Source organism: Budorcas taxicolor, chromosome 18, assembly GCF_023091745.1.
Source record: "Budorcas taxicolor isolate Tak-1 chromosome 18, Takin1.1, whole genome shotgun sequence".
NCBI classification, from domain to species: domain Eukaryota; kingdom Metazoa; phylum Chordata; class Mammalia; order Artiodactyla; family Bovidae; genus Budorcas; species Budorcas taxicolor.
The window spans coordinates 15,770,004-15,784,731 of NC_068927.1; the positions used below are offsets into that span (position 1 = coordinate 15,770,004).

General features: G+C 55.2%; 1 protein-coding gene across 1 annotated transcript; it reads left to right on the top strand.

The window, feature by feature from the left end:
* Positions 1 to 10,608: 10,608 nt before the first annotated feature.
* CDT1 (chromatin licensing and DNA replication factor 1) lies at positions 10,609 to 14,547 on the top strand. The gene is made up of 10 exons (XM_052656500.1): positions 10,609 to 10,839; positions 11,312 to 11,437; positions 11,516 to 11,667; positions 12,152 to 12,349; positions 12,441 to 12,586; positions 12,744 to 12,844; positions 13,201 to 13,389; positions 13,645 to 13,782; positions 13,871 to 14,072; positions 14,295 to 14,547. The coding sequence occupies exons 1-10, from the start codon at positions 10,609 to 10,611 to the stop codon at positions 14,456 to 14,458; spliced, it is 1,647 nt and encodes a 548-aa protein (XP_052512460.1). The 3' UTR covers positions 14,459 to 14,547.
* The last annotated feature ends 181 nt before the right edge of the window (positions 14,548 to 14,728 follow it).

Below are 14,728 nucleotides of genomic sequence, written 5' to 3' on the forward strand. Positions count from 1 at the left end.
CAGAGAAAACCACAATTCAAAAAGATACAGGCACCCCAAAGTTCACTGCAGCACTATTCACAATAGCCAAGACATGGAAGCAGCCTAAGTGCCCATCAACAGAGAAATGGAGAAAGATGTGATCCATATATACAGTGGAGTACTACTCAGCCATAAAAAGAGGGAAATAATGCCATTTGCAGCAACATGCATGGACCTAGAGATGATCATACTAAGACAAATATCATATGGTATCACTTAAGAAATACAAGTGAACTTATTTAAATAAGTTACAACTTATTTACAAAGACTATTTGAAGAAACAGACTCACAGACTTTGAAAACAAACTCTCGGTTACCAAAGGGGAAACATAATACGGGGGATAAATTTGAGGAGTTTGGGGTTAACATATACACACTGCTGTATGTCAAACAGATAAACAACAGGGACCGAGTGTATAGGAGAGGGAACTCTACTCAAAATTCTGTAATAACCTATATGGGAAAAGAACATGGAAAAGAATGGGTATATGTATGTACAACTGACAACTGTATACCTGAAACTAACACAGCATTGTAAATCAACTACATAAAATAAAAAAATTAAAATTAAATTAAAAAAATAGTACTTTAGTCGTGGAAGAGCAGGAACTGGCAGGTCCCCCATGGAGAGAGGAAGGGCCAGGGCAAGAGTGTCATCAGAGGGGATTTCATCATTCAGGCCTAACTTTTCCCCAAGGAGATCACAGTTATCCTTACCTGTCTCTATACTTACAAATTATTTCTGAAAGAACCCAGATACTCATGAACAGATGAATGAGTAAACCAAATGTGATCCCTCCATACAATGAAACATTATGTGGCCATAAAAAGGAAAGTCCTATTGCTACTACAACCTGGATAAACTCTGGGAACATTATGCTCAGTGAAAGAAGTCAGATACAAATGGACAAGTATTACACAGTCCCACTTAGATCTAAAATAGACAAATTCATAAAAGCAGAAGCTAGGTTAAGGGTTCCTGGGGCTGAGGGGAGGAGGGAATGGGGAGTTATTACTTAACAGGTATGGTCCTTCCTTTTGGGATGATGAGGAAGTTCAGGAAGTAGTGGTGGTGATTACACAACAATGTGAATGTACTTAATGCCACTCAACTGCATGCTTAAAAATGGCTAAAATAATACATCTTGTATTATGGATTTTTCCCACTTTAAACAATTAATGTGGCGGATTTGCATGTAGCTAAGGTTTCCTTGTAGCCTACACTGAGACTTCCTCCACCAGGAGCCTCCCTAGAGGCTACCAAGTTGTCTGTTTCTTCTGGATGCTGTTTTCCTGATTCCTGCCCAGAGACTTGGAGGGATTGGGGATTATTTTTTAATTTCCCCGAGTACATTCCCGCTGAGTCTCCCCAGACCCCTTTTCTTGGAAACAAGACCAGGAATCGATCCAGCAGAGAATAAGCCCAGGTCGTGCTCCTGTCAGTGGATCCCAGGCCAGGCTCCTTCTTCAGGATATGTCCCCCTAGAGCCCCCTCCCATCCACCTGCCCACCTGGAACCGGTCAAAACCTTGTTTCCCTGATCCCCAAAGGCCTAGCCCTCGGCCCTGTCCCTGATCAGGACGTGACTGGACCAGAGTCAGCACTGGTGCTTGATTCTGCACTCAGTGCTCCCAGTTGGTCTGGAATCTGCCTGCTGACCGCATGGGCCAGCTGAGTCCAGAGGCTGGAAATCGGCGCCTACAACACAGAAACGTGCTTCTGGGGCCTGTGGCCGCAAGCTCTTCACGAGCCACCATGAGGAACGGCGTGGGCACTAAACCCACACTGTGGGAAAGCTGGCCTGGTGAGTAACTGCGTTTTCCATGTGAAGCCAACTTTCAGAAGTTGGTTAGTGGTTTCCCTACCCCCATCTCAGCAGCCAAACAGGACTCCAGCTAGACAGGATGATAGAGGGGCCGGGCCAGAATGGCCTGGTAGTGCTGATGGCCCGACCCCAGGTGGCAGATACTGCCCAGCTGCAGCAACAAACCAAGTCAGCGCCCAGCACCCTGTGGCTGACAGGCCAACAGGGACAGTAGGCTGAGGGGCCTCACAGAGGTGACAGGCATGGCTGAGACTCACGGCTCTGCCTGGGAGGGCGGTGGAGGGGGACTATGCCGACAGTAGAGGGCACTGGCAAAGGAGAGGGGGCAGCCAGGGGCGCAGGCGAGGCTGAAGCACAGCCCTCCATGTGAACTGGGGTCATTTCCACCATCCCCGTGAACTGGGGTCATTTCCACCATCAGATAGTTCTTGGGATTATGAGGGTAGAGATGCTGTGAAAAATGTCCAGCACCAAACTTGCACAAAGCAGGTAAGTGAGGGAACAGAGGAGGCAGGTGACTGTGGGGCAAGAGTGAGATGGCCTGTCACCCCTTCATCGATTAGCACCTGGGGGCCTGGGGTCAACGTTGCACCCATGGTTCTAAAGAAAACTGGGGACTCCCTGGTGGTCCAGTGGCTGAGTCCACGCTCCCAAAGCAGGAGGCCCGTGTTCAACCCTGGTCTGGGAACTAGATCCCACATGTCCCAACTGAAGATTCCACAGGTCACAACTAAGACCTGGCAGAGCTGAATAAATAAATGAATCTTTAAAAAAAAAAACTCAGTAACACAAGTGTTTCTAACACCTGAAGAAACTGAGCTCAGAGAAGGGGTTGCCGGGCCCAAGGACAATCCAAACCGACCTGCCCCCCTCTGCCAGGTCCCAGATGCAGCAGAGGCTTGGGCTGGCTTTGAGGACTCCAGGGCCTCTCTGAGCAGAGGACCCCTGCCCCCTCAGGTCCCACTCAGGCTGAGGCGAGTAAGGCGTGACAGGCAGAAGACAGTGTCTCTCATCACTTCTGCATCTTCTTCACTCTGGTTGTTGGGGAGACGGTGGTGTTCTGAGCTCCCATTGCCCCAGCAACATGCTGAAGGAACTCAGGGCAGACCACCAGGGTGTGCCAGGGCAGCTCCCCCCACCCCTGGGCAGAGCAGCAGGCAGATGCTGCCCAAGACATGGCAGCCTCAGCGACCAGGTACTCCAACCCGAGCCTGGCAGGACAAGGTGGGCATCACCAGGTGAGCAGGTCAGCTGGCGGTTCTGCTGGGTCATGCTCACCCCTCCTCCCTTCCCACGCTGTCCGATCTCAGTAGCCAGGCTGCCGCAGCCTCCTCCAGGCCTCTAGCCCCACAACGTCCTCTGCACGTACGGATCTGCCTGCCACTTTCTCCCCACCAGCCTTGGAGAAAGTTCAAATTTGATCACAGTATTCTGCGTTCTCTGTGGACTGGTGATCACACTTGCCCTGGCCACACTGTCCGTCCTGCCTTCAACTCCCAAAGTCGTGGGCCAGGCCCTCCTCATCCAGTCCTTGGATGCACCAGTTTTGCCCCGTGCTGGTGACCAGTCAGTTCTCGCACCTGAGCACCGCCCTAGAGGCAGCACCCTGCATGCTGGCCCTGTGGACACATAGGATGCCCACCTGGGCAGTGTGCTCACCCGACCGAGGGCACACAGCATCCCGTGGGAGAGTTGGCCTGTGGCCTGATCGCGGGCCTGCCCACTCCTCTAATCCAAAGCCAGGGGCTTGTGCCCAGGTGCCTGCAGCAACCCCTGCCTGGTGTCAGTCCACCCAGGCTTCCTGCCCAGCCAGGACAGTGTCTGAAAATCCTGCCAGCACGTGGTTTCCACTGCCCTCAGGAGAGACCACATGCCCTCTGAGGCCAAGCCTGCCCCGTCCCACCAGCACATGCCCTCACTGCCTGAGCTCCGGGGGCCCCCAGCTCAGTCAGAGCCCACAGCAGCGGCCCCCCTGGGTGTCACTGCACCCAGTCCACCTCGGCTGGGTCCAGCCCTCCCAGGGGCCCCTTGTTCAAGGTATGTTTTTTGCACTGGTGGCTGCCCGAGGTCCCCAGGGCTTGGTACCCCGAGCACAGCTGGCGCTCGGTGAATGCTGGACGGACGGCGGCCTCACTCCAGCCCCAGTTCTCAGCACCAGCTCACCTTCCACTTGGCCGGACTTGAGCCCTCAGAGGCCGGACAACCCCTGCTCACAGGCGGCAGACCCTCAAGGCGTCAGAGGAGGGACGTTTACAGCGCCTCGGGGGTAGTCCACGGGCCGCGGCTACCTCAGGAGGAGTGCCCACCGCCACCCTCCGGGAGGGAAAGAACCCCGCTGGGCAGACGCTGGGGTCATCTGGCTTCCGGACACAAGCCCCTCGGTCTCAGGAACGTCTCTGTTGTCTCAGGTTGTTCATGCAGGTTTAGGACGTCTCGCCAAGTGGGGCCACCCTGTGGGCAAACGGTGCGCCGGGAGGGCAGCAGGTGACCGCACTCGGGTGTCACAGGCAAGCCGGAGCCTGACAGGACCCTGGGGCTGTGGTGACCAGGTAGCCCGGCGCCCCCTGGCGGCCGACACCGCGACTGAGGTACTCTGTCAGGCGGCAACTCGGAAGCTCCAGGAACTCTGCCGCTTTGGCGCCCGGCCCCGCCCCTGGAGACAGCCACGCCCCCGCGGGCTCGCCCCGCCCATCACGTGGTTTCCCCACCGCATGGGTGGGCAACGCCACGTGACGGCAACCAGGCCCCGCCCCTAGCCTAGCCCCCACTAGTCCCGCGCCTGCGAGATTGGCAGCTCCGGGGCGCATCGCTCTCATGCCCCGGGTGGTGCGCGTCCACTCGCGGGCTGCACCCGGGACTGGCCCTCACCTCTGGCCGCCTCTTCTTGCGTCGCAGGGCCTTCGCACCGTCTCTTCTTTGTGTCTGGTCCCTGGTCGTCCACACCGCTCCTGCCTGCTCCTGGCTCCACAGGCCGGTGCGCAGTGGGGGGCCTCTGGCTGCTCTTGCATTTGCCTTTAACTAATTTTAACACTTTTTGCCCTTATTGGAAAATTTTAAGTCTACTTAGAATAACTTGGGCACGTGATTCCACTCTTCCAGTTTCATGATTTCAAAATAAAGATCGAGTATTTCCATGATAATTTAGCATTCCCAAATTGAGATGTGCTGTCAGTGTGAAATACAGGCTTCACTTCATATGATTGGTACTAGTGATTAGTACTTCGTGATGATGATGATGATGATGGTAATAGTAAATTTTATATGGACTTGTTGAAATAACATCTTGGAAATATGGGTAATTTATCTCACAACTGTCACCTTATCCTTTATACTTTTTAAATGCAGCTACTAAAAAATTTAAACTACACTTATGGCTCCAGCTACATTTCTTTTGGACCTGAACTGTGGTAGACACTGACATTGGAGCAAGACAGTGTCCCACCCCCACCCGACCTGCTCTGAAACTAAGAGTGCTGGGGACAGTATCTGTCATCATCACGTGAGAGTCTCAGGCTCAGTTCCCTTTCCCATGATTCTCACAGTAGCCTGCTGACACCAAGTTCCCTTTAGGTCTCCCTGGTATGGACGAGGAGACTCAGGCCTGGGGAGGGGAGAAGGGGAGACTTCCTGGGTCACTCACCCTGGAACCAGTGGCTTCCACTTTGTCCCATCCTGTTATGGAGCCCAAGGTTGCCTGGTGGACAGTGAGCGAAGTGCAGATGGATCCTGGCTGAGATCCAAATGTCTTCACTGAAGGTGAAAAACCGCCTTCATTCTTGGCCACGGGCCTCGTGTGACAAGCCAAGACCACTAAAAGCACCCTGGTGGCTACCAGTGGGGGCTTTCGGCCAGGTCCCTGGGAGTCCCCAGAAGCCTGAATTCTACCACAAGTCTCTGACTGCAGAAGAAAGAGCAGCAGGCTGAGAAGCAGAGGTAGGGATAGAGACACAGCTCCCCAGTGCACCAGCTCTGTGTGCCAGGAGAGTCAGTTTCTTCACCCAAAATGGGATAGCACTTGTAGGATGAAACAGATAAGGCACTCCAGTCCTGGGGACCAGGGCCTGCACACAGCACACCTCAGCAGAGGCCAGCTAGTTTTGTTTTCTTTCTTTTTTTTTTTTAGTTTTGTTTTCTGAAACTGTGTAAAATCCGTTAAGTGGCTACACACCCTGGGTAGTTGTTGTGACGTGTAAATGGTGCCAAGATACAGCACTGGGGATCAGAGACGCAGGTACAAAGGTGGCAAGACTGGCAGGAGCAGCAGTGGGGCTGGGTGGATCCTAGGGAAGTCAGACATGGCTGTGGTCCAAACTCGGTACCTACTGCAACTCTTTGTATTTTGCAGTGTGGCTAAAGTGATGGTGTGATGGTGATGATGGCAAGCCCCATCTGCTTGAACTGGCTGTGGTCCGAGCACTGTGCTGAGCACTTCACCCACACTAATCCTCATGGGCCAAGTAGTATTCCCATCCCTTGTTACAGATGAGAAGACTGAGGCTTGGTTGGTGCAGCCATCTGTGTGGAGTCACATAGCCAGATTCCACTTGGGCTGTTTGACTGCAGATCCTTCACCTATTCAGACCCCAGCTGTACACCCCTAAAAATTACTGTCGATGTGGGTTATAGCTATCAATATTTGCCATATTAAAAATTAAAACAGAGGCTTTAAAAACCTATGTATTAAATCATTAAAAATTACACTCATGGACCCACACTTCAAAAAAAATGAAAATGAGTTGTACTTCCCAAGACAAAAAATGTTAGTGGAAGAGTGGCATTCTTTTGCTTTTTGTCAGTCACTTTAAAGTCTGGTAGAATAGGAGGTGGCTGGATTCTTACAGCTGTTCCACATCCAGTTTGCTGTGATGAGCTGTTTTGGTCAAAGCATATGAAGAAAATCCAGCCTCACACTGGGGATGCTGTCTGGGACCAGGGCGCAGTGGCGGAGGGAGTGACAGCACCAGATTGCCCGAGTCTGTAAACTTCAGCTTGTGGCCTGATGAGACCAAACCCTGGGCTGAGGAATTCTGCAGGAAAAGCAAACTGGAAACCATGACAGTCCCCCTGGCCAACCTCCAGGTTGAAAGTTTAGGTCAGCCCACAATTAGTGATATTCCTGTATGTAGATCCAGAACAGGCCTGGCTGACAGAGATTAAGGCCACAGGCCTCTCAAGGAGCTGGTGGAGGGACCAAACTAAGTCACTCCAGTCAGGGATGGGGGTCACCTGGGTGGGCACAGGCTCTGGCTCGCCTCAGATGGGTGGGCTGGCCAGCAGTGGGGGCATGAGTTTGAATTTCAGCTCGGGTCTCTTGCAGGGTCTGTGACCTGAAACAAGTGGCTCAACCTCTCTGATTTCAGTCTTCATATCCATGAAATGGGCATACCTGTAGAACCTATGTCCCAGGTAGCTGTGTGCATCAGATGCAGCAGTATGTACAAAGCTTTCAGGACTAGACCCGGCACGTGGTAAGCACACACACTTTGGTCATTAATATTCAATGCCCGAGTCCCTTCTCCTTGTGGTCCTTCATCACTCAGTAAACACTGGTTGATCAAATGACTGAAGGCACAGTCCCAGATCTCCAAGTTTCTGCAGAGTAAACATCCACAGACAAGGACCCTGGCCCCTTGGCCATCTGGTCTCTCTCCTGTCCAAGCATTTCAGCCAGCATTTCAGACTGTCCTCTCTGAGCATTCCACACCTACAAACTAACCTGACATGTCAGGTGGAACCTTGTCACAAAAGGGGATCTTCCCAACCCAGGGATTGAACCTGCATCTCCTGCATTGGCAGGTGGATTCTTTACCACTGCACCACCTGGGAAGCCCCAAGACTCCTTGGGCTGGGAGAAATAGAAATCCACCCAGGCACTTTAAGCAAAAGAGGCAGATGTGTGGGATGGAATCGAGGGTACCTCATAAAAACGTGGGCCTCACGAGAGATAAAAATGAAAAGTATTAACAACAATCTGAGTTAGTTCTTCTCTGGGGCTACAAGGCCCTTACTCTGTCTCTACACACATGGTGAAGGTGGCGGTCCTCCTCCATCTCACTTTTTGCCACCAGAGGAGACAGAGGGGATTCCAATTCCGGAGTCCTGGGTCCCAGAAGAGGTTCTGATTGGCTCAGCTGCCCCTCAGACCAGAGGGCCATGTCAGGGAGGGTGGACACACTCCATCAATGCAGGTGGGTGGGCAGTTCTCTTGAGAAGGAACTGGCCCCAGGGTTGAGTTCAGTTCATTTCAGTTCAGTCGCTCAGTCGTGTCCGACTCTTTGTGACCCCATGAATTGCAGCATGCCAGGCCTCCCTGTTCATCACCAACTCCCGGAGTTCACTCAGACTCACGTCCATCAAATCAGTGATGCCATCCAGCCATCTCATCCTCTGTCGTCCCCTTCTCCTCCTGCCCCCAATCCCTCCCAGCATCAGAGTCTTTTCCAATGAGTCAACTCTTCACATGAGGTGGCCAAAGTACTGGAGTTTCAGCTTCAGCATCATTCCTTCCAAAGAAATCCCAGGGCTGATCTCCTTCAGAATGGACTGGTTGGATCTCCTTGCAGTCCAAGGGACTCTCAAGCGTCTTCTCCAACACCACAGTTCAAAAGCATCAATTCTTTGGTGCTCTGCCTTCTTCACAGTCCAACTCTCACATCCATACATGACCACAGGAAAAACCATAGCCTTGACTAGACAGACCTTAGTCGGCAAAGTAATGTCTCTGCTTTTCAATATGCTATCTAGGTTGGTCATAAATTTTCTTCCAAGGAGTAAGCGTCTTTTAATTTCATAGCTGCAGTCACCATCTGCAGTGATTCTGGAGCCCAAAAAAATTAAGTCTGACACTGTTTCCACTGTTTCCCCATCCATTTCCCATGAAGTGATGGGACCAGATGCCATGATCTTCGTTTTCTGAATGTTGAGCTTTAAGCAAACTTTTTCACTCTCCTCTTTCACTTTCATCAAGAGGCTTTTTAGTTCCTCTTCACTTTCTGCCATAAGGGTGGTGTCATCTGCATATCTGAGATTTTTGATATTTCTCCTGGCAATCTTGATTCCAGCTTGTTTCTTCCAGTCCAGTGTTTCTCATGAGGTACTCTGCATATAAGTTAAATAAGCAGGGTGACAATATACAGCCTTGATGTACTCCTTTTCCTATTTGGAACCAGTCTGTTGTTCCATGTCCAGTTCTAACTGTTGCTTCCTGACCTGCATACAGATTTCTCAAGAGGCAGGTCAGGTGGTCTGGTATTCCCATCTCTCTCAGAATTTTCCACGGTTTATTGTGATCCACACAGTCAAAGGCTTTGGCATAGTCAATAAAGCAGAAATAGATGTTTTTCTGGAACTCTCTTGCTTTTTCCATAATCCAATGGATGTTGGCAATTTGATCTCTGGTTCCTCTGCCTTTTCTGAAACCAGCTTGAACATCTGGAAGTTCACGGTTCACATATTGCTGAAGCCAGGCTTGGAGAATTTTGAGCATTACTTTACTAGCATGTGAGATGAGTGCAATTGTGCGGTAGTTTGAGCATTCTTTGGCATTGCCTTTCTTTGGGATTGGAATGAAAACTGACCGTTTCCAGTCCTGGGGCCACTGCTGAGTTTTCCAAATTTGCTGGCATATTGACCCCCAAATGCCTACTCTCCAGGGTGTATATGTGTGTGTGTGTAAAATATCACCGTGCTATACAGCAGACATTAACTCAACACTGTAAAGCAACTATATTTCAATAAAGTAAATTTTAAAAATTTTATTGGGTGACTCAAGAGTACACACACCAAACAAACTGTAGCAAAATGTAGCCTTATAGCCTCGGCCCACGAATAGCTTGCTCCTGTCTGTTAACAAACTATGGACCTAGTTGCGGACACCCTTTATGACATATGGGAAACGATGCTTCTATATCCACCTGTCTCGGTGGCTCCCAACTTTCTCACTCTTGTCATTTTGCAAACAGCAGCCCGACAGATGTTTCTGTTCCTTTAACTTTTCTAAAGGCACAATTCACACTCTACACAAAACTTGGCAAAGATGGCAAAGTACAACGCCAGTCTAGTCTGTTTTCACCCCCTCCCAAAGACAACCCTTGTTATTTAGTTTCCTCCCAGAGCTGCGGTCAGACTTCAGGACCGGGCTAACTGCATTCTTCTATGATGGGAATTCCACAGACAAGAAACCTGCCAGATAGCTCGATAATCACGTTCACCCTTAACGAAGTGTGCAATTCAGTGGTTTCGGTCCGAGAGGCGCACCCCCGCTGCCTCAGCGTCCGGATCCACACACCGAGCCTCAGGCCAGGCCCAGGATGCGCTTCCCACGTGCACAGCGCCCTCCAGGTCCGAGCAGTCTGACGCCAGCTTTACTGCACCGTATTAGCTTAAATTTCCGCTGGAAGCAGCGTACCATTTCCCTCTTTGCCAGGACAGCACTGGCTTGGCGCCCACTCGGATCTGCCCCGCCTAGCGCAAACCCCGCCAAGGCCTGGAAGATAGCATGGGCACAGCCAATGACCCCAGGCCCTCCGAGTGGCGCATGCGCGGCAGGCGCAGCCCGAGCGAGAGCGGCGCGAGGGGACCAGCGCGCATGCGCCCGGGAGCGTCTATTTCGCGCCAACTCCCCTGGTCGTGGTGCCAATGGTCCCGCCCATGGCGGGGGCGGAGCCAGGGTGCGGCGCGAAAATCCGCGGGAAGCGCGGCTCCACTTCCGCCCGGCGGCCCTCCGCAGTGCTCCTGCTGCTTCTGATCCCGCCGCTCCCGTCATGGCGCAGCGCCGCCTCACCGACTTCTTTGCGCGCCGCCGTCCCGGGGTCAGCACCACGCTGCCGCGCGCCAAGCCGGCGTGGCGCACCCCGAGCCCCGCCAAGTCCGCGCCTTGCGCCGCGGCTCCGGGTCCTGGCAGCAGCCGCAAGCGCGCCCGCCCGCCTGCCGAGCCCACGCGCGACGAGCGTGTGCCGCCCGCGCGCAAGAGGCTGAGGCTGCCGGCTGATGCGGTGAGAGCGCGGGGCGCGGAGGGGAGGGGGAAACTGAGGCTGGGGTGACGGACAGATGGGAGGGAACCCGTGGAGAGGCGTTTGGTGCCGGGCGGGGAGGAGGCGCGGCTGCTGGAGAGACCTGCCCTGAAGAGGGCACCGACAGGGGGCCTGGAAGCCCGGGGTGAACCTAGATCCACCCCAGTGGGAGGAGGGGCTGGGCCAGGTCACGTGCACCTAGTATGCGGTTCCTCCCTTCCCGAGGACGTCCGAGACGGCGGGGATGCCCGGTCTGACCAATGTTGGAAGAGGGCCAGCGGGCTGGTTAACACCAGGCTCGTCTGCAAGACTGGGCGAGGGTCGGGCCTGGATGACTTGACCTGGCTGGGAGTGGGCGTCTCCTGGTTAACCGAGGGGACTGGAGAGATGCTTTCTGGGAGCCGGTGCACCCCAGGGTCTTGTGGTTTCATCACCTTTGGGGTCCTTCCCATAGGTCTCTGGCCCCAGTTCCCCGCCTGCCCCTGTCTCCCCAGAGCACCCTTCTCCGCAGAGCAAGGAGACAAAGAAGGCTGCTCGCTCAGCTGGTGGGCGACCCTGCCTGGCAGCCCAGGAGAACAAGGTGAGGAGGCTGGACTGAGGGCAGGGTAGGTGGACTGGAGTGGGGTGACAGGCGGACTGATGCACCCTGTATCCACAGGTCCCTTCAAAGGTCACCCTGTCTGAGCTCAAGTCGTGCCTGCAGCGGGCACAGGAGCTGGGGGCACGGGTCCAGGAGCTGAAAGCAAGTGCACAGAAGGATGCTGGGGAACCCAGTGCTCCAGAGGATGAGGGATGCCTGGAGGGGCCATGGTGAGTCCTGGGTGGCTAGGCACCCCAGGAAAGGGTAAGCTGATGGGAGGCCTGATGAAGCTGGGCTGAGCTGGGTGTAAGGGGACCTGGCTGAGCTGGGTGTAAGGATTGCTCCTTCCAAGGGGGTCAGCATAGTCCACAGGTCTCAGCCTCTGTCTGGGAGAGGGGCCAGTTACTGGGTACGTTTTGCTCGGCCGCATGTCTGTCTCCCACCCCCAGGTCACGTGGTTATCATATGCCTCTTAGAGGCAAGGAAGCCAGGGCTGGAGGTGGTCGTGGACCTCTCTGGGTGACGGCTGGGTTTGAAGCCATGCTTTTGTCTCTGTCCCTTCGTCTTGCCGGGGAGGCATGTTGGGGCTTTGTAAACTGGAGTATAGTATATCCTGGGGCAGCTCTGGGATCTCCCCCGCCACTCTGCCCACCGTTGAGCGCTGGAGGGGGTGGGTCTGGTGCTTCTCTCACAACCCTGCTCCCTTCCTGGCAGTGGAGAGCAGATGCCAGCCTACCAGCGCTTCCATGCCCTGGCCCAGCCTGGGCCCCCGGGCCTTGTGCTGCCCTACAAGTACCAGGTGCTGGCCGAGATGTTCCGCAGCATGGACACCATCGTGGGTATGCTCTACAACCGCTCCGAGACCGTAACCTTCGCTAAAGTCAAGCAGGGCGTCCAGGACATGATGCGCAAGTGAGCGGGGTGGGCCAGGGCCTGGTCCTGCTCTTGAAGTCTGTGTGCCCTCTTGCCCCGGCTTTCTGACCCCTGCACCTTCTTCCCACAGACGCTTTGAGGAGCGCAATGTGGGCCAGATCAAAACCGTGTACCCCGGCTCCTACCACTTCCGCCAGGAGCGCTTCGTCCCCACTTTCAAGGATGGCATCAAAAGGTCCGATTACCAGCTCACCATTGAGCCGCTGCTGGACCAGCGTGAGTGTACCAGGCCTTGGGTTCCTGCCTGGGACGCTGCCCAGTTTGAGCATGGGTGTGAGGTGGCAGGCACTGGGCCTCATCTGAGACCCACAGGTGTGGGCTGGGTGACTGGGTAGGCCTGGCCCCAGGGCTCAGGCCCTGACTCTTCCTGCAGAGGCTGGCAGTGCGGCCCCCCAGCTCACGGCGTCGCGCCTGCTGCAGCGGCGCCAGGTCTTCAGCCAGAACCTGGTGGCCCGAGTCCGGGAGCATCACAGGGTGAGCAGGTGCCCCAGCTTCAGTGCTTAGTTATTCCTGCTGTTGCGGTCCCATCGGATCCACAGGAAATGGGCTCCTTCCAAGGCTGAATCCTAGAGTTCTTCTAACTGCTCTGCTTGGCCGTCTTCTACACGTGGGTGGCTGTAGGGCTGGGCAAACTGGGAACTGAGGGTTGCAGCCTCTGGCCCCCAGAGGCTTGGGAAGAGTCCCATAGATGATTCTGGGTGCTGTTTGCTTTGCCCCCAGCCCAGCTGAGCCCTTGCGGCTCAGAGGTGAAGTAACTTGCCCATTGCTTAGCTGGGACAGGAACTGGGCAGATGTGCCCAGGGTCACCGGGTGCCCTCCTTCTCACATAGGCCTTCCTGGCCTCCCTGAACCCTCCCATGGAAGTGCCAGAGGACCAGCTGACACGCTGGCACCCCCGCTTCAATGTGGATGGGGTGCCTGACATTGAGCCAGCCGAGCTGCCCCAGCCGCCCGCTGTGGAGAAGCTGACCACCGCCCAGGAAGTCCTGGCCCGTGCCCGTAGTCTGATGTCACCCAGGGTAAGGCTGGGGTGGAACGGCCTGACCCCCATGTTGGTGTCTGACAGTCTCCCCTTTTGGCCACGGGCCTCAGCATGGGTGGACATGCCCTTCCCACCGTGGAGTACCACCCACCGGCAGGCACTGCCCTGGGCAGGCGAGCATGGGCCCTGGATGTGCTGGAATGAACCTGGGCTGGATACAGGGCTCCTGAGGGCTCCCCTGCAGCTGGACGGGGGAGGCTTCCCCTGACCTCTCCCTTCTTACCTGTCCCAGATGGAGAAGGCCCTGAGTGACCTGGCTCAGCGCACAGCCGAGCCTAGCAGCCCCAGGTCCCCCAGCCTGGCACAGCCAGCCACTCCACCTGCTGCCCCACCTGCCCTGAAGGGGGTGTCCCAGGCCCTGCTGGAGCGAGTGAGTGTTCATCGTCTCCATAGTGTGTGTGTGTGGGGGTGTGTGTGTAAGAGAGAGACAGGCCCCTGAGCACTGATGCCCACCACAGATCCGGGCCAAAGAGGCGCAGAAGCAGCTGGCACAGATGACACGGCGCCCAGAGCAGGAGCAGCGGCTGCAGCGGCTCGAGCGGCTGCCCGAGCTCGCTCGGGTGCTGCGTGGCGTGTTTGTGTCAGAGCGCAAGCCGGCGCTCACCATGGAGGTGGCCTGTGCCAGGATGGTGGGCAGCTACCGAGCAGCCATGAGCCCCGGTGAGTGCAGAGTAAGGGTGGGCACCGTACCCTTGGGGTCACCTCCTGAGGCCCCACGGGACTTGCCTGTTCTCTCAAGGCAGGGTAGCCCATGGTGGGGTCTCCGTGGGAGTGCGAGCTGCTGGGCGAGGCTGCGAGGTCACTGTGGCATCTTTTCCTGTCTTGTTATGGGAGGCTCGACAGGGTCCTGGTGCCCAGCCTCACACTCCCCTCTCTCTGCAGGGGAGATGGAGAAGCACCTGCAGCTCCTCTCTGAGCTGCTGCCTGACTGGCTCAGCCTCCACCGCATCCGCACGGACACCTACGTCAAGCTGGACAAGGCCGCCGACCTGGCAGGTGTCATGGAACAGCTGGCCCGCCTGGCCCGTGCAGAGGAGACCCTGTGAGCCCGGTGGACATGTGCTGGGCGTCTTACTCCCTTTCAGAAAATGATGCACTTTGCTCTCCCTGTCCTGAGTCTCATGAGGGCCAGGCTGGCCTGGGCTTGGGCTGCTGAGCTAGAGGGTCTCTGGTGGAGGCCCCCTGCTTTGTATACAGGATGCAGGGGAAAGGGGGGGTGGGGGAGGGTAGCGTGATGGCCAGAGTTACCCTCTCTGGGGCCCACAGGGGCTCCTGGAGGACCCGGTATCACACATGTTCCCCACAGAGGCAGGCCG